Genomic DNA, 19,618 nt, shown 5'->3' on the forward strand with positions numbered 1-19,618 from the left:
CAACTGTTGCTAAACAAATGTTTACCATGAATATGGGGCTTAATGGTAAATAAAACCCAACAACAAACAGTAACTTGAATAATATTTATTATTTACTACACAAGTTTTATGAGGAATGTTCTTATTTACAGTTTTGCATTATACCAATATAATTTATTGAACATTATATTACATTTAGTAACAGTTGTTATATCTACTCTAATAACGCAACATAATACTGAAAAAACAAATTTGTTGCGTTTTTTTTCATTCCTGAAGCATAAAATGGCAACATTATAAATAAAAATTTAATATAAATAAACAACCTGCTTCGATATTTGATTTGCATAGAAAAATATAATTGGAATAAAATTTATCAATGACTAACCAATAGGTTTAGAATGTATAACAATTATTTTTATTGTACAAGGCGATATTGCAGCTAGTTGTTAATACAACGGTCATGCACAGAACTTGGTAACAGTACCTGCAACAAAATGAACAATAAGAAAACATTACTTGTTAAAATGTCAACTAATACACAGGCTCAAAAAATGAAATGTTATTGAATGATTACAAGTCAATTCGTTATGATGAGTAGGTACATAGGGATCAATTTTAAACATCTTAAATCAATGTAATACATTAAATTTAGCTTTGTCTAAAATTACGATGATGCAAAATTACAATAATTACAGAAATAATTATTCCTTTTACGGCTATACATAATAATTATTTTAGAAATTGAAAACTTAAGAAATGCTTCACCTATAACAGCCATTCAGCATCCTCTCTAAGCGGTCTTTTCAATCATATCAACATTGACTTTGTAGAACACGTATGGGAAGTAGTCAGATTGACCAAATCCAAGACCTGCTAACTCAGCACTCTGGAATTCAAAATAAATACAATTACTAATCATATATTTACAAGATTAATTATAAGATTAGTGTACACATAATTTGTTTATGTGTAGGTACACTGATTAATGTTTTTTAGGACTTTTGATTAATGTCTTCATACATTTGAGTTGACTATAGGGTTTGTAGATTTTTTATTAATAATGATTGTAGCGCTTGCAACCCGTACCAGGTCTTAATTAAGCTGTGGTTTATTCATAGCATCTAGCCTTTTGGTAAGACGTTTAAATTTGTTCATCAAATATTAGGAAAGATTCTTATTTCTATTTACACCAACCTCTTGTTGCGCCCCAGAGTGGTGATGGGCAGAGTGGTCCAGATGAGCGTACAGCTGCTGTAGCACGTCACGGAGTTTCTTCATGCTCTTGCGAGACGGCACCATCACTACCGCTTGGAAGTTTACAGGGAGGCCGTATCTGGGAAACAAATTATCTCTAATATTATGTATGTTGTCTTCGGTGATATTATTTTATTTTTCCTTTTTCAAGAAAAAAATAAATGCACTAATTACATAGTTCTAATTTAAATTTTGCAACATTCCAATAAGTAAAATATTAGTCTGACCATAACCAGCAGAGACACTGTATACAAATACTTTATGCTTACAAAAAGACGAGTGTCGTTAGAATTTCATACTTAGAATATTAGGTCCTTACATATGAAATTGGCGTTTTACGTTTTGTCTACTTTGACCTCAAATATCTCCTCTTTGGTTAAGAATTCCAAATCAAAATTTGGAATTCTTAACCATCTTTCAAATTCAAATCATCTTTTATTGATTCCCGTCCGACTGGTTTTTTTTTGTAAAGGGATCAATGAACTACCTATGAGATGGCAAAAGGGCATAGAAAACAATGGTTCATACTTTGATTAATTAAATATATTATATTTAAAAATATTCGACTTTTTGTTCCTCCCATACAAAACGCCAATTTCATATGTAAGGACCTAATATTTCAAGCTGACAAGTAAAATAATTTATCTTTCCAAAATTTTGTTCACTATTGGAAAGTGACTAACACAAAGATAAATTTTATTTCTATGGGACTGAGTGCTTATTCTTATTTATGGAGTAGTTTCGAGTTGATGCGCCTTCAAACAATAAAAAAATAGATCTTTCGTATGTTAGAGTAGTAGAGCTAATGTTAGTTTCGCTGGCTAATTAATGCAGCTCAATATAGTACTGCATGGCCCCAATAATGAAATCAAAATACCTTAGGACGGACTCGACGAAGACACGCAATGCCTTAACGTGGATCCAGGCACAGAAGCATTCTGAGAAGTTCACTTTCAGCCAACGGACGAGAGGACCCTGGATTGAAAATGGATTTCAAGCAATTGATTTTTATTCAAGTAAATGTTCGAAAATAAATAACTAAGAAATAATGAACTCCGCCTCCACTGTTTAACTATAAGTTAAACTAGTTAACAACTAAAATTTTAAATCAAATAGAAATTATAACAATACCTACATATTTATTATAAATATATGTCTTTTCAAATCTTCCATTTGTCAAGTAGTTATTAAATATTTCAGCAGGTTTTTTAAAAGAATACATATATAAGGGCAGCAACTATCAATTATAATACACAGTGATATTAAAATATCACTTATAATTAATTAATTAATTAATTTGCCCCCTGTTTTATAAAAAAAAAAAAAAAAAAGATTCAAAAACGAATAAATGACGTGATTATGTATGTGTGTGTCTGTGTGGGTGTGTGTGTGGGCGAGTCGTTTGTCATTGGTGAATCTTACTCTTAGTGACCCGGCTGCTTTGTAGTTTGTTTTATAAATATATCGTGGCCTTCAAGCCAGAGGGGCGTATAAGCAATACCCCTACTTTTCAGGAGACAAAAAAAACTTAATAAGTTTTTTTGCAATGTATCTCTTTATCTGAAAATGTACATGTGTCTACTAAAGTACTTTCTTAATAACGTGAAATGATTATTTTCTTTGTAAGTATTTAAAAACGTGCAATATTGCACTTACTTCCATTTGGCTCGACAGTTGTAGGCAAACCGTATGTTTTCTTTTCTCAGAAAACGCTTTTATCGGATGGACGTAAAATACAAAAGCTTTTTACGCAATGAAATATTTAAAAAAACATCTGAACTTAGTTCAAGTATCGTGAAATATCATAAATAAATATTTTTTATATAATTAAATGCAGTATTTCTACCATTTTTGAAGATTACACGTCCGTCTGGCTTGTCAAAAATATAAAATTAGTTTTGTTCCAAGACAGACGTAAGGGCTTCTTAGGGTTAATTTCGATGGCAGTGAAATAAAACAAGGCACAAAAATAGTTTAAAATTATTATTATTTAAAAAGGAACTTGGAACCATTAAACTTTTAAAAGAAAAACTTAGCATAGGTATAATTAACACTCTAGTACTACAAAGATAATTATTGTTTCTTTGGTCGTATTCAGCATTCACGATTGCAGAGATCTTAAAGCTGTTGAAAAAAAGTTGTTTACCTACATAGAAACAAAATAAACAAACTAAAAAAACTGCTAATTATAAAAATATCTATAAAGATGAAAAACATGAATAGTATTAAACTTGGTTACCTATTAAAAAATAGATGTTTACTTAAATAGAAACAAAATAAACAAACAAAAAAAATACATCTATAAAAATATCTATAAAGATGAAAAACATGAATAGTAAGTACTTTCCATTTAGTTGCATGCAATCTCATTTAAATTTAGAGCAGGTACAGGCAAACGACTTAATCTATTTAGATCCAACTGAGCAAGCAAAAGTAATAAGTTCAAACATCTATGTAGGTTCTTATCAAATGAACTGATTAATTCTTTTTCCCTGACCGACGTCTTAAATATGAGGCTCGTGTTGCAGATAATTCCAATTCGTTATCATCTTGACGAGGCCTAGTCTGAGGCAACGATCCTGATACAGACTGAACAGGAAGTTTTTCATAGTAGTAGTTATGATTCTTGGTTATCGTCCCATCTCGACACATTTCCATCAGATCTTTATGTTTTGCTTGTTTTAACAAAATTTGTCCTGGGTACAGTTTTGCAAGATTCGAATTATGTTCCGATCTAGTCACTCTCTCCTTTAATTTTACCTCTTTGAATTCTTCCCAGTAATCATATTTAAAAAACAACGAATGGGGAATGTTTTTATTAAATCGTAACCATCTTACGTTAGCCCATTGCAAAACAGTTCCATCAGTGGCTTTCATTGTATTTGGAATAATAGTACTTCGCAGTGATTTGAAATCCAAAAAGTCTGTGTGTTCCATAACTTGAACATTATATGGATTGTCTTTACGAGCTAGTCGTATGACATTTTGCCAGTCATCAGGGATGTAGATTTTGGCATACTCAGAAGCTCGTTCAATTGTCGAGTGCATGTTGTCGCACTCCATGTAGGTGTGACCAGGTTCAAGAAATTTATAGTCAATGACTCTAATCTCATTGTCAGGTGATGTAATGATATAATTGAACATAGCAACAAGCACAGAATTTCTATTCTGCCCTGGACAGCAGTCAGAAAATAAAATCAGGTGATCGACATTGGAGAGATTTGAGACGTAATTATAGAGACATGTTGATACTTCGTTTGATCCACGGTTGCCTTCATATTCCGGCCAAAAATAACAATAGCCTTGTTTAGTCGCTGCATTGTGAATTGTGAAATTCATGCTACCTAACTTCCGTTTATAAAATACAGGTTTTCCTAAAACCAAAGGACAATATAGCACTGCTTCAAAGTCAAAAGTACAAACATGCGAGCGACTATCTTCTATTGCTTTAATTTTAGCCGATGTTTTTTCTTCCTGTGCATAGTATTTTCTGTTAACATGCTCTTCGTATTCTTCTTGTTTCGCCTTTTGTTCTTCTTCAGTTAATTGCTCATATTTGTTACACCAACACTGGTCCTTTCTTGGTTTGTGGAAACCTATATTCTTATTTAAAATTAGTTCTTTATACGAAGTTTTTCCAATGGGTTTCTTATGGTTCTCCAAACATTGCTGCTTATATAATTCGTACATTTTTTCTTTATTAAGAATGGTCTCCAAATAAATCTTTTTTGTATCTTTACGGCACCAATGAGAAGGCACTTTTGGAAATGAATCTATGTGATCATTAGCAAACTTTATGTTGTCTTCGCTAAATTTGTTGCAAGGTATGTGATGACCTCTTTTATCAGGGGAAGGTATATTACCCACTCCTCGGCGCGCTTTCTTCAAAGCAGTACGGACCATCTTGTCACTGATATCCAGTGTACGAAGAAAAAAAGGTTGACACACATTTACCGTTTCCGAATTAATCTTGAAACTGTAATTCAAAGTGAATTTCCTTCTCGAGTTTGTCACACGTGATCCTGTTGCTTCAGTTGAAACCACGTTCGATACTATAAAATCCCTTTGTCTTTCAATACTACCCAAACCCCAAAATGACAAATGAATATTTTTTCTCGTACTATTATCAATTTTTGTATGACAAGCTCGTTGACACTTACAATTTTCATTGCGACACTTTTTTGCCGGTACATTTTTTCCTTGACTTGATATGTATGTTTCACCGCAATTTTTCTTCGTTTTTCTAATGTTTTTTTTTCCAATTTTCCGGTATTTTTCTTTTGCATCTTTTCACTTTTTGACGATCAAGGTTACTTTCAAGTGTGGGCGATTCTTCTATTTCTTGTGGATTAGTAATGCTGACTGGTTGTTCAATTTGAACTAAAGATGAGGACGTAATGGGTGACATTGGCGAGCACTGAATTTCCTCGTCATCAGGTTGGTAATTAGGGTCTGCTACAGAGTCATCGCTGTCATCAATGAAAGTTGACAGATTCTCGTTATGTGGGTTTTCAGAAGTTTCTATAATGCTAGGGCTTCCTATTGAGTGTATGGATGCTACTGGTGTAAACAGCGGTGTAAGTTGTTTTTCTATTGATGGAACCGATGATTCTAGTAGTTCGTACAGTGAAATTAGTCTCGAGAAATTTTTGCATATGTAGTGGTGTGTATATTACTCAGATCTTAGAGCGCGTTTCCACTATATCGTTCTGGCCTATACAAAAATGTTTCGATATCCTAACATTACTATTTAATATTATACTTATCCCTAGCAACACTCTGATTTTTGTTATCAATAAAAACAAGTTTTTATTTAAAAAAAAAGGTTTTGACTTTATAAAAAAAAGGTGTGTGCGCGATTCACACACGATAGAAGTGAAACTTCAAAGAGGAGAGACCGATATATATTTTTTTTTCCTTTCATCTAGGTTTTTAAAACTCCGGGGGGTCTACGGGGGGGTCAAAATTTATTTTTGGCCTAGGACGCACCGTTTCCGAGATATTTCAATCTAAAGCAAAAAATCGTCACTTGATAGTGGAAAGTGGAAACACGCACAAAACCAGAATAAACCAGTTTACGCTGTCCGCAGGTGCCACGTGCAGTCCGGCGTCAGTCGCTTGGTACTGTTAGAACATAAAGCACACATTTCATTCAAAAATTATAATTATTACGTTAATTGTTAAATTTTGTATTTGTTGATTGTTGTTATTGTTTGTTATTATTGTTATAATATTTGTTGAAGTGTTTAATTTGTGTGTAAGTGTTGCAACTTTATATTGTTAATTAAAAATGGCTCCAGTGTTAAAACATGGTCGAGGCAAGCCTTTGACTTCTCAAACTAAAGAAGTTTTGTACTGTTTGTACAAATATTTCGAAAATGAGTGTAATAACAACCCGAGCAGTATTATGACTCCCACTCAATTAGTTGCTAAATCAACGGGAATTTCAATAGCATCCGTCAGAAAGGTAGTATCAGAAAGCAAATGTCGACCTTCAGATCAGGAAGTAACATTTAAATCTCCTAAAAAGAAACCGAATCGTAAACCTACAATAGTAATCGATAACTTTGATCAGCAAGTTATCAGAAGAACAATTCATGACTTCCACATCACAAATAAAGAAATTCCCACTTTGAAAACTTTGCACGCAAAATTAAAAGAAGATATCGATTATAAAGGTTGTGTCAGCACGTTACGAAAACACGTCATGTCATTAGGTTTTAATTGGAAGCAAACAGAAGATAACCGGAAACTTCTTATGGAAAAACACGAAATTAGATACTTGCGAATTAATTATTTGATGAAAATTGCTGAATATCGTGAACAACGCCGACCAATTGTTTACACCGACGAAACATATATACATACATCACATACCCTCTCGAAATCTTGGTCAGATGGAAGCACTTCAGGTTTGAAGCAACATATATCGAAAGGCAACCGCTTAATCATTGTTCATGCCGGTGGTATGGATGGCTTTATACCAAATGCATTGCTTATGTTTAAAGCCAACCAAAAAAGTGGAGATTACCACGACAATATGAACTATGACAACTATTCAAGGTGGATTCAAACTCAATTAATACCCAACTTACAACCAAATAGTGTTGTTGTTGTTGACAACGCACCATATCATAACTCAATACAAAATCCTGCACCGAATAGTAATTCTAGAAAACAGCAAATGATTGACTGGCTGACATTGCGAAACATTGAGCATTCATCCACGTTGCTTAAGCCTCAATTATATGAACTGATTCTGCAAAACAAGGCGAGATTTGTAGAGTACAAGATAGACGAAATATTACGACAGCACGGTCATACTGTGCTGCGTTTACCACCATACCATCCGGAGTTTAATCCTATAGAAAATATATGGGGGATAGTGAAAACATATGTCGCAAAAAAGAATGTCGCAATGAATATGAAGGTTATAATGTCATTAGCTGAAGAAAAAATGAACGCCATAACTGTAGAGGAATGGAGAAAAGTTTGTCTGCATGCTATTGAGGAGGAAAACAAATATCAGGGTAGAGACGCAGCTTTAGACACAATATCAGAACGAATCATAATTAATTTAAATAATTCATCTGATGAAAGCGAGGATGGGGATGATTGTGATATGCCTGGGGTTGATGAATTATTAGAATAAAACATTTATGGCCGGAGAACACCTAATTCATACACGTCTTCACTGAAGTGAAAACCGGCATTCACTGCTTGTAATATTTGGAACTGGCTTATCTGCCTCATACAGTTCCATAGATTACAATGCAGTGGATACACATTTTCACGTCCGTATTAGTACGTAGTGCGTATGCGTAGACGTGTACGCATTTGGTGTGCTCCAGCCACAAACGTATATTACCTTTAAAAAAATAAAAACTAAAAATAAAATGTTGTTTTTTTTTTTATTTGCTGACCATACACTACTACAAACGCAAAAATTTCTCCAAGCTAATTTACCTGTAATCCTTGTTTGTCCAAAATACTGACAATGGTGATTTATTGGAATATAATATTGGAACATTAAAGTCATCACCGTTAAAGCCTAAATTTTCCATTCCATCAAGGTTACTTTCAAGTGTGGGCGATTCTTCTATTTCTTGTGGATTAGTAATGCTGACTGTTTGTTTAATTTGAACTAAAGATGAGGACGTAATAGGTGACATTGGCGAGCACTGAATTTCCTCGTCTTCAGGTTGGTAATTAGGGTCTGCTACAGAGTCATTGCTGTCATCATCAATCCGTTTCTATGTTCCGCCTGTCCACTCTATACGGCCGACTATTGAACACTGCGACTGCGCGGGTGGAAAGAGCGCGGCGCGAATTCAAGGTCGTATACGCATACGTCTTTTTGGCATGACATTTTATTGGTAATCAAAACAAATTCGAAAGTCGTATGAACATACGTCTATATGGCCCGACAATATATTGGTAGGTCATATGAAAATCGATAATCGTATGAAATCGTATGTACGTACGACTTTGTGGTCCGTTACACAATTCGTCATTAGTGGTTACGACCGCGGTACGTCTTTCTGGCATGAAAATAATATCTGACTTCAGTTATACGCCTAAAAGTATTTTATTAATATCTTCTAAAGTAATTAACTTACAAATATGAAAAAAACAGAGGTGGTGTATCGATAAACTTAGAAATAATTGACGTAATAAAAAAAAAAACGATTTTTTTTTATACGCCCCTCTGGCTTGAAGCCCGCGATATACTTACGAACTGCTTCTTCTTGTCAGTCACCAGTTTGGTGATTTCATTCTTTCCAGCAGCGAGATCCTGCTCGTTGTACGAGAACTCGCGAACCACGAACTTACGCTCGCGGGCGTGAAGCTTGAATTCTTCCACTACCTGCAAATAAACTAATATATAATAACAATCCAAATTATCTTTATATCAATTAATAAATTTTTTACACAAGATTTGTAACAAAACATGTTAACAATTAATACTAAGATTATGCACAAATCGACGTATATTAGGGTATAATTTAAAAATGTTATTAATATTTTTAAGGTTATTTTTTATTATTTCACATGTTTATGTAAGTACTAGTATAAGTACAGCAATAAAGGCTTTTATTATTATCATTTAAATTATCTTTTAAAGTATATACCTTTAAATGAGAAGTACATAACAATTTTTACAATACTTTCGCCAATTATTCGTATACGTCAATGCTATTTGTGTGTCAGCTCGGAAATCTCGAATTTTCATAGTTATTTGACTTAATATGTTATTTGAACGTTGGATATTCATTCCGTTTAGTCCTTAATACACCCACGGAACACATTTAAAATGCTTTTCATACAAAAATGTATTATTACTTTTTTATTACGATAGCAATTCTCCTTTAAGATACATTATAAATTATTTTTAGTTAGTATTATTGTGCCGAGTTAATTTCGGACATATAAAGTAGTACTAAGAGTCGTGAATTTATAAAAATAAGCAAACCTTCTTGAAGAGTGTAACAGTGTAGAGGCCATAATCGTTATCTTGATGTATGAGCTGCGTGGAACGCGGCACTATCATGTTAGTTATCTTTTCGTAGTTCGCGATCCAATCGTTGAACAACGACCTGGAATAAGCATTCATTTGTTATATTAATAATAATAATATTAATTGGCAAAAAAAATTAAAAAGGTAAAATGTTTTTTTTTTTTCAATTCATACAATGAAAACAGTTAGAAGGTAGTTTGATATTGTGTTAGGGAGCGTTCGAGTATTACGTAACGAATTTAGGGAGGGGGGGGGTCCTTTTGTAAAACGTTACGATGCGGGGCGGGGATTAAATAACGCGTTGTTAATATTTTTTTCGACTTACACCACATAATAATAACTAAAGAGTCACGAAACGTTTTACTATACTTGGGCACAGTACTGTACTTGGGTACTGAAAAACGTTACGGCGAGTTTAGGGGGGGCTAAATAATCTCCAAAAATTGCGTTACGTAATACTTGAACGCTCCCTTATTCATTAGAACGTGATTTTCACGTTTGTAAATATGGGATACTCACTTAGGCACAATAACAAGAAGAGTAGTCAAATATTCACTGTCCAAGATGAAGTGCTCCTTTTTCACTAGATCAGCCAGATTACGTGTCAACAAGCTGCCACTGTATAATAAGAAAAAAATTATAATAAAATCGGATTAATCTAACAAGAGGCCACAACAACCTTAAGAGTAGCTTTTGTATTTAATAATTGGAAAATTCTGTATTGCGACTTGTAATTTCATTTTTGTTATGGACTTCTTAGAAGTCTGGAAGAGATCGCTTGTTAGCGATAAGGTTGCCGACCCGTCAGGGCCTGATTAACCCTTAGGCTAATTAGGCTTTAGCCTAGGGCGCGACAATCTAGGGGGGCGCAACGTTTGGTTTCTTAGGGAAACTGCATGAACTAGACGACAGTAAATTTATTAGAAGCAAAGCAAAGCAGTAAAAACAACTATATGCCACTGATTTAGGAGAAACCTTTGCAGAAGAATGCGTCCATTTTGCGCAGTTATTAAAATCTGTCACCGGGGCCGAGCATTCTATTTATGCCAGAACCCCAAAGGGTTTGTTGCAGTCAATAATTTTTTTTTAACTAAGCCAATAGAAGTACAGCCAAATACGATAAGGATTTTGTATTATTATTATTATTTTTTTTTTTGGTAGCCTGTAGTCACTTGTTATGGTTTTGGTCGTATAACGGGTGAAGTGCTTTTCACCCGTTATACGACCTATATTTTAGTGTTTGTAGGGGCGTGTCCTGATGAATAGCCTAGAACGGTCAGAACTATTGATCAGTCTCTGCGACTCGTTGCCTTCCTAATAATTTATGTTGCCTGTTTTTATACGTACTATTAACGAAGTGTTAATAAATAAGTCACTTATAAAAATCAAGGAAATACAAATGGGCAGTTTAGTTATAAATGGCGCTAATATAAAAAGTATAGTCAAAATTGCCTAGCTTTATCTCAAACTATTGTATGTGGTCGTCGCTCTCTGTTGACTGGTAGACAACTTGATATATTGAATAAATTCACTAAAGTTCTGTTAAAGTTTTGTTTAAATATATCCGACTCGCGTAAACTTCAGGTAATATTAAGATAGATAAAAAAATTTAGTGATCAGAAAACATAATTTCAATGGGTTTGATTCTCGGCGATAGCATTTGAAATTACACTAATAAGTATTACGAGTCTTCAAATGTAGTCTTAGCTAAAAAATGAAACAGGTCCTTTCGCAGTATCAAATATCACTGGCGCTAGGACGGTTCAAATAGGAAAGTTGGAAGTATTGAAGTACAATATTTAAAGATTGAAACCAAAATACTCACGTTTGTTTTTTCTCCAAGTTCTGTAGGTTTCCCTTTAGAGCATTGTAGGCAGAAGACTTGACCTTTAAGTCTGCATCGATTTGACCCACCTGGAACACAAGTAAGAATTTTTTAGATCTGTGGCCATAGGTCAGAATATGATAAATGCAATTTCATTACTTTATAGGACAAGCAAATAAATTATTAAGAAATCTTGAAGGCACTATTAAAATATGAAATGAAACACTCGATATATGAATGAATGTACTTACGGGGCGTCCATAAATTACGTGAGGTGTTTAAGGGGGGGAGGGAGTCGAGTCAAATCTCATTTAATCTTACGTTGGAGAGAGGGGGGGTCTCGGCAAATATCACGCAATTTTTTTTCTGATTGAAAAAAAAACTTATAAAAACGGTTGACCCTAAAGGCCACCTCTGCAACTTCCCGCTAACTCCATACCTAAACGCTTAACTTTTCACTTATTTGGTATTAGTCGTAAATAAAAGCACGAAGCAATTTTTTTTCTTTTTACAATAACAATCCAACGCGTTTACGTAAGAAACCCACATTTTGAAAAATCTCACGTGAGATTGGAGGATGGGGGAGGGGGTTGAATAAAATCTCACGATATCTCACCAGGGGGGGGGAGGGAGAAGAAGGTACAGAGAATTTAAAAAAACACCTCACGTAATTTATGGACGCCCCCTTATCATTGTTTGATCTATGACCACAGAACAGAACCACAATCACAGACACGCGCCGCGATCCGTCTTTTTTTTTCACCCATCACAAACTCATGATACGTTGTTATACACATGTATATATATTAATATTCTTTATAAGTTAATATTTTTGTCTTGTTTTGAATATTAAAATTATCTCCACAGAAGATGATTATTGCTTACCTGTTTACTAATAATATCAGCGATGTTACGAAGGCTCTGTTTGATTGGGTACTTGGCCATGTCCCATTGGAAACGTGTCAAATAAGTGGGCAGGTCACCTGAAAACACCGAAAATACATTATAATTTATGAGATACAATTTGGCACAGTTGCTAAGGTTTAGAAAGATTTAAGAACTGTCAAAAATGGAATTCTACTAAGAGCAATTATTTTAAAAAAACGGAACAAATAGAAAAGAAAGAAACCCTGCGTTAAATTGTCGAAGTCTTCTCAGGAGATCCAAGACTTTAGCGATAACCCAAGAGGATCTTATGCTTGCCCAAATAAGATACTTAAGATAATGTTACGTTGTTTTAGGAACTAATTTAGTTTTGATTAATTTTCTCATAAATTAAAATCTCATAATTAAATTTGTTTTCTAATAGATAAAAATGGGCGATAAAGTCATTCCCATGGCGAATTTGAAATGTACCGTGTACCGAAATATAGTTTATACAATGTTCTGCACAGATTTGTAAAGGTTATAAAAAAATTTGACAGTTCTTAAGACTTCGTAGCTATTGGCTGTAAACTCTATCTGTTTATCATTTCAGTATTTTACCATCTTCCATAGACAAACAATGTTTTATTACAATTCTTTGAAGAATATTTTAGTGGTAGTTAATTTAATATTTCATAGCTCTATTTCCGCATAGTAGGTCAAATGTTTATGAACTTGAATTGCCTTGAAAACTAGGTCATCTAACGTAGACGTGAGACCGCGTTGATCGATTCTATACGGATAAATGACGAAGAAAAGATTCTAAACTAATAAAAAATTATCTCTAGTCAATAATCAAAAAATAATATCTAATCGAAAGGTTTTAACTATTTTATTAGCAAATAAAAAAAATGGATTCCTTTCTCATACATTAGCATACCAAAAACAATAAACCCCTGCACATATATAACCTCCTTAACCTCTGAAAATATTAGCCACACAAAAAAAGTTTAAAACTATTTGTCTATGGAAACATCTGCACTTTATTAAGGTCTAGTTATAAATTTAAAGCCACATTTTAAAAGGAAATAAGTCTATTTAAATCTAGATATTTGGGATAAGTGCTGAAACAAATATCAACGAAACGAAATAAGCTAACGTAAAACAGTAAGATAATAGTACCATGCAAAACATTCCTATTACTACGCTACATATCTCTCAATGCACAATTTAAGTAATGACAAACATGCAATATTGTTTCTTAAAGGGTTGCTTACAAAAGTCCTCTTAGTAGTAAAGTTGTACGGCAGCAAGTATGCTACGAATCAATGGTATAAAACTTCCCTAATAGAATGTCTTTGCTAAAGAATGTTACTGGTAAGGGCAACCTTAAACTAGCTTATGAAAGCTATTTTTAATGAAAAAATTGAGTCAATGTGCCAAAAAAAAGAAAATCAAAAATAATATCACAAACTTTGAACTTATTTGGCAAAATTTCACATGTAATTCTAAATTTAAAATTGTAAACCGATCACGTGACAAAAAACATGCAATGTCTTTCATTAAGTTATTGAGCACATATCATATTCTTCACGACAATATTAAAGAATAGAAGCTAAAATGCAAATCCGAGTGTATTTTATTAAATACATAGGAATCATACTTCACATTTGTTTACAAATATATTTCTAAGAATAATCTCAGAGTATCATAGCCTATATCTTCCAAATTATTTAAAGTAAATGTGCCGCCGTGGTAGCCAGGACAAGACGTAAGTTTTTGAAATATAGAGAGCAATATGTTTATGTAATAAATGTTATATCTTTAACACATCACAAGTTATAAATTTGTAATAAAACTGTTGTGAATTTAATTTTAACGTTCAGAGATGAAACGATCGGTAAACGATACAAATAAACATAAATCATGCAACATGCAATCACTTATTATGAATGCAATTTCTTTTCATATACATATATTACGATAAATGTGAAAATTATTGATAATTACCTCATGGTAAGGGTAAAAATAAAAATTCAAATTCATCGCTTTTTGCAGTTATTAATAACTTAGTTTTCTAGTTGGTAACAGTAATAATAATAATTTCAAGTTAACGTTCTTTATTCTTCAGATGAGTGGTGCCCCTATTGGGTTTTTGGCCGGTAGGCAAGCCCTTCAGGACAAAGGAACTTTCTTGTTTGTTGATAATAATCTTTCTTGTACGATCAATAAACAAATAACATTAAATGGAAATATAGTTACTCTGTGTAGGCTTATAAATCCGTCTGTAGGTTTATAAAACACAAAGTTATATAATAATTAAATAAATTATTTTAATGTTTGTTTTGTTAATAGGTTAACCCAGAGTTTTTCAAAATAAAATCACATACATATTATGATCTAAGTGGACCTGTGATGTTTAATGGAGACTGTTTTTGTAATACCCAGCGAGTTTAATACAGTTGAAATAACTTACGTTTCTTAATTTATACATCTGGTTATAAAATAACGAAGTTCACCTTATTTGTATAGTTAAATAAATAAAAAGCAAAATAAAAATAAGAAGCAACGCATTGATTTGCAAACGGGATTATTTATTACATAGCATTTTCTAGCTTACAATATAATTAGCTCACTACTCGGTAATATCTAAAAATACGTAAGTATTCAAGCATAATGCAACTTATTCGTATTTTAAAATATTTACCAATACATTGTGATAGCCAAGCGATTATGCGTTGGACACGAACAACAAAGTGATATTAGGTCACCTAGCTTACTTGCGTCACCCTAAATTTAAAAATGTTTTACTAGACTTCAAATTCAGGATGGCGCTTAATCGACACTAGCGCCACCTGCTGATGAAATTAAAATCGCAATCACTGCCTCCACAATACCTAAGCTCCAACACAGGCAGCGCCAGTTACAAGGTAAACTAGCATTACGCCTACCAGGGCGTTATTGGTATTTGAGACTCGATTTATTAGGTTTGGGCCAGAGGCGGATAGACAGGTTCATCCAGCGAGACACAAATTCGCTATCTTGTGAATGACACAATTTTCGAAAAGTATGACAAGGTCACCTGGACACCGTCACAGTTTTTAAGCTCCTGGTGGATCAGGTGACCCAGATCCCGGCTTCTACGGCAGTTTCTTCGCGGGCAAGGTTTAAAGGACTGAACTCTCTGATCCCGTATCCGCGTCCGGCCGCAGGAAAGCCTCAAATGCCAAACAGGATCAGGACGGTATCCTAAACCTTGGTTCAAGATGTGGAGGCGATCCTCTTCGTCATCGTCCCAGCGCGGGGAGCTTCGGCCACTGGACGGCTGCGAGTGCGTGGCACAGTCCGAGTGCTCGCGATGTTCGCAGGGCCAGCATCCGTGGTGCTCAGAGAAGGCGGAATCGCAGATGGGCGACGTCGGTGTAGGCGGGGGTTCCCCGCCTCCTGGGTCGCCATACGAGTCCACGCCTGCAGCCGGCACGTAACATGCGCTTGCCTCTTTTATTTTGCTTTTAGTTATATTAAAAATCTTTCCGAGCGATTGTACTAACTCTGCAAAATACGCAGAGTGATACCTCGTAAATGGATTGCCTCGTTTAGGTTGGTTAGGACAGGAATTAAAAATAAAATTAAATAAATAGTAATAATAAAAATAAGAAGCACGAAGCATGAACATTATGGAAGCTCGGAATGGCTAAGCTATGAATGTCTGTGAGGCAGTGATTGCGATCTGTGGTACATTTTGCATTACCGTGGTGCAAATGTACTTACACTGTGTATTACAATTCTTTGACGGACAACAATAATTGTATGACACAACCTTATCTACCTATGTGACCCTTACGTAGAACAATTTTTTCTCATACACGAAAATAACCCGATAAAAGATTACACAATCATTTATTATCAGTTCGATGCTAGTCTTAAGCCGAGAGTATCCTTACAATTTGTTACATATTGAAAACCTCATCTAATATACAATAAAGTTATTCGAAGCAACTTACAAGCAATCTTCTGTAAAGCCTGTTGTCTACATATTATTTAAATAAAACATTATTGTATACGTATTTAACATAAGCATTAACTTAATTGAAATAAGCTCTATTACATATTACACCCCAATACATACATTTACAATAATTACTCACTTCCGCAAACTTTTTTCCATTTCTCAGACACTGAAATGCAATGACAGAGCTAGCATTCTCAATCTAAAACATTCCTTAACATAACTCGCCTAATGTAATGAAACTGCTATAAACAAATACGTGTAAAAATAAATTATCAAAAGTGGCCAGTCCCAGTACACTACCGACGTAAGCAGAGAACAATAACATTTAAATGGTGCAATTTACTTCATATATACACAGGGATGCAAAACTGGTTCGAAACAGTCGTATGTAGACGAACCATAACTATACACTGTCCACTGAGCATTCTTAGCTTCAACATCAATGAATTTTTAAAGTAATTTAAAAATCCATTGCTTACTAATTTAGTGCGAAATATATTTCGAAATGGGATTATGTAAAATACATAAATATTTAGAAAATGGTAATATATAGAAAATGTTTAAACTGCGAATAATATAAGAGAACACCGTATCGGTAATAAAATAAATATACATGCAAATAAAAATAAAAAGAGTTAAATTAAATTAAACTTGAAGACGGAAACTGAACATGCTTAAATGTTTCGCACTTTCCTGTGCTTTTATGATCTATTTATTATCATTCCTATTTTATTAGTTTATTCATTCATGCCGAATTCGCCCTTTTTATACAGCTTTAAGATCTATTATCCCACGCATGCTTTAATTTGTCTAAAATAGTAATCTTTCTCATGCAATTGCCCTGGATCTTCCTAAAGTTCAAAAATGGCACTAAACACCTATTAACTTTAACTATAATCTGATAAAATGAATTGATTGTTTTGTGCCAAGTACAAAATGACTGATAAAAAAAAAGTACTTACTATTATTTGCCATGAGGTTTTCATGAAGTTTGTCGCGTTGATCTTCAAGTACCTGAAATTCATGCATAAATACAATTAAACCGCCAATATAAATATTTATTTGTAGTTTGGAAAGATTTGATGGTAAAAATATAATTTTAATAAAACTTGCGTATGCTATTCAATGCATAATATATATTATAAGGACATAAATAAAATTAAATTTATGTGACACTTAACAATTGGTTGTGACACATTTAAAAAAGCAATACAAACTATGGTAACAGAAATATAAGTATAATTATAATAATACAGTGGCACTACAACCTGATATGGGTCTTGGCTTCAGATTGTATCTGTTACTTAGATCAGTTTTTTAATAGACAATTATAATGTACAAGTTGTCTAAATTTTATGTCGTTGAATAAACTGATCATGCCACTATATCCAGGAACATTATTAATTGTCTGATGTATTATTTAAAAACAACTTTGTATGCTTTGTGAGCATTTCAATGACACAAATATACTTATTTTATTTTGATGGCGCACAGTTTGACACATTTATATTTATTTATACATTTTTTTTTATTGGACTCAAATTTCTATGTCCAAGTTCCTTACACTAAGAGCAATTTTCAGCATAAGCAAAAATGGTTTATTAAGTTTGGTAGAATATTACTTACCTCACCAAGGTATTGTGCGACCTTCCTGGTAACACTTTCAACAAAGGTGTCCAGCTTTCCAAGGTCATCGGACAACCCCACCAACTGATCCAAAGTCCCAACCTAGATAACATTTATAATTTCACCACTAAAATTAATTAGGTTATTAACAATATCTTAAAATAATACAATATTAAGCATCATTATTCATTAAAAAATAAAGTTCAGGGCAAATACTGTTAACATATTACTTTTAATTCAAAATAAATAGATTTCATATTTTTAAATTACAAGATTCTAGTTTTCATTAGAGGCATACATTGAACTATCAAGGTAACAGACCAATCAAGAAAGATAGACATAATGTTTATAATTTTATGGGGAAATATATGTATGTATATATTTAATCTTTCCATTTTTAATATCATTCCATATGCCCGTTGGTCTACTTTTGTATTTTCACTGCTACCATATTTATTTTGTCTCATTTTTATATAAAGACATCCTTATCAACTTAAAAGGTCTAAAACATTTAATTAGTTGCAGGTGGACCAAGTTACATTTATTTACTCACCTTTAGGTCAGGAATTGGGAATTTATAGTTGGCACTAAGGTTGCCAGATTTGGTGGCATTGTTCAGGGTATCCCATGTTTGTTGGCAGGTTTTGTCGCCAGGGGCACTGATCACCCAATATTCACTCATCCTGAATCACTAAAAATATGACAATGATTTATTTATCTAACACTGAATCTGAAGATTAATAAACAATCTTATATGCTAATTGACTGTTATAGTAAATGTAGCATATTAATTATTTTAAGACACGACCAATTGTGTGAAAAATCGATTTTCAGTGTACATCTTCCAAGACTGAGCGACGTTCTGATAATATATTCGCCTAAATTCTTTCGACGGGCTCTGGAGTGAATCAATAATGGCTCCAGGTTTATGGCGCCCACTCAGTCGTCAGACATTCCGGCGCCGTATTAATATAGCTGAAGAAATACACCCCAAAACCACCCCTAAACACCCCATGACTTCAATCTACTTTGACAAACAAAAGTAGCGCGTAAAACTGTCTCAAGCGTTCAAGATTCTGGCATTACGTTTATTAATAACATATTACTTACCGACAAAGTAATTTTTGTTGCTGTTTTACACTAAATATTCCAAACAGCAGTTTTTTGGTGAAATCACAAGACGATACGGGACTAGCCCTACAACACCGCCATGAAAATTCACGTGATGATGTGCTGCCATCTGGAGCAACCAATTTAGTTGGACAGCTGATTTACGTCAGTTGTCTATGGATACAATGAAAATCGTTGTTTTTAGTGATGTCAACAAGATTGCTTCCTGGAGCTTGGGACAGTCACTTTTCGAGGAGCGTGATACTGCCGCTAAAAAAATTGTATGGGAATGACATTACTCAGTTACTCTGTACTCACCCTTTGTCACATTGAAACATTGCCTCCTATTTGTGTTTGATATCCTAATTGACATAAAAGCACTCATAAACATCTTGGCTGTTATAAAATATTTTAATTAATTTTCATA

At 33.6% G+C, this 19,618-nt stretch overlaps 1 protein-coding gene across 1 annotated transcript; it reads right to left on the minus strand.

Annotated features, from left to right (window-relative positions):
- Positions 1-65: 65 nt before the first annotated feature.
- On the minus strand, positions 66-19,349 carry LOC125053040 (V-type proton ATPase subunit C). The gene is made up of 13 exons (XM_047654215.1): positions 19,192-19,349; positions 18,635-18,772; positions 18,082-18,183; positions 17,418-17,469; positions 12,465-12,562; positions 11,580-11,668; positions 10,274-10,372; positions 9,710-9,833; positions 8,972-9,103; positions 2,114-2,211; positions 1,177-1,315; positions 748-868; positions 66-466 (listed from the first exon to the last, which is right to left on the minus strand). Exons 2-12 carry the CDS (start codon positions 18,761-18,763, stop codon positions 773-775), a joined length of 1,158 nt encoding a protein of 385 aa, XP_047510171.1. The 5' UTR covers positions 18,764-18,772; positions 19,192-19,349; the 3' UTR covers positions 66-466; positions 748-772.
- Positions 19,350-19,618: the final 269 nt, after the last annotated feature.

Source organism: Pieris napi, chromosome 10 (assembly GCF_905475465.1).
Source record: "Pieris napi chromosome 10, ilPieNapi1.2, whole genome shotgun sequence".
Lineage (NCBI taxonomy): Eukaryota > Metazoa > Arthropoda > Insecta > Lepidoptera > Pieridae > Pieris > Pieris napi.

Coding starts and splice junctions, on each gene's coding strand:
- LOC125053040 (XM_047654215.1), bottom strand. CDS start 18,763: ATGAGTGAATATTGGGTGATCAGTGCCCCTGGCGACAAAACCTGCCAA. Junction 9,834..10,273: donor CTTCTTGTTATTGTGCCTAA/GTGAGTATCCCA, acceptor TGCTTATTCCAG/GTCGTTGTTCAACGATTGGA. Junction 869..1,176: donor ACTCTGGGGCGCAACAAGAG/GTTGGTGTAAAT, acceptor TTTGAATTCCAG/AGTGCTGAGTTAGCAGGTCT.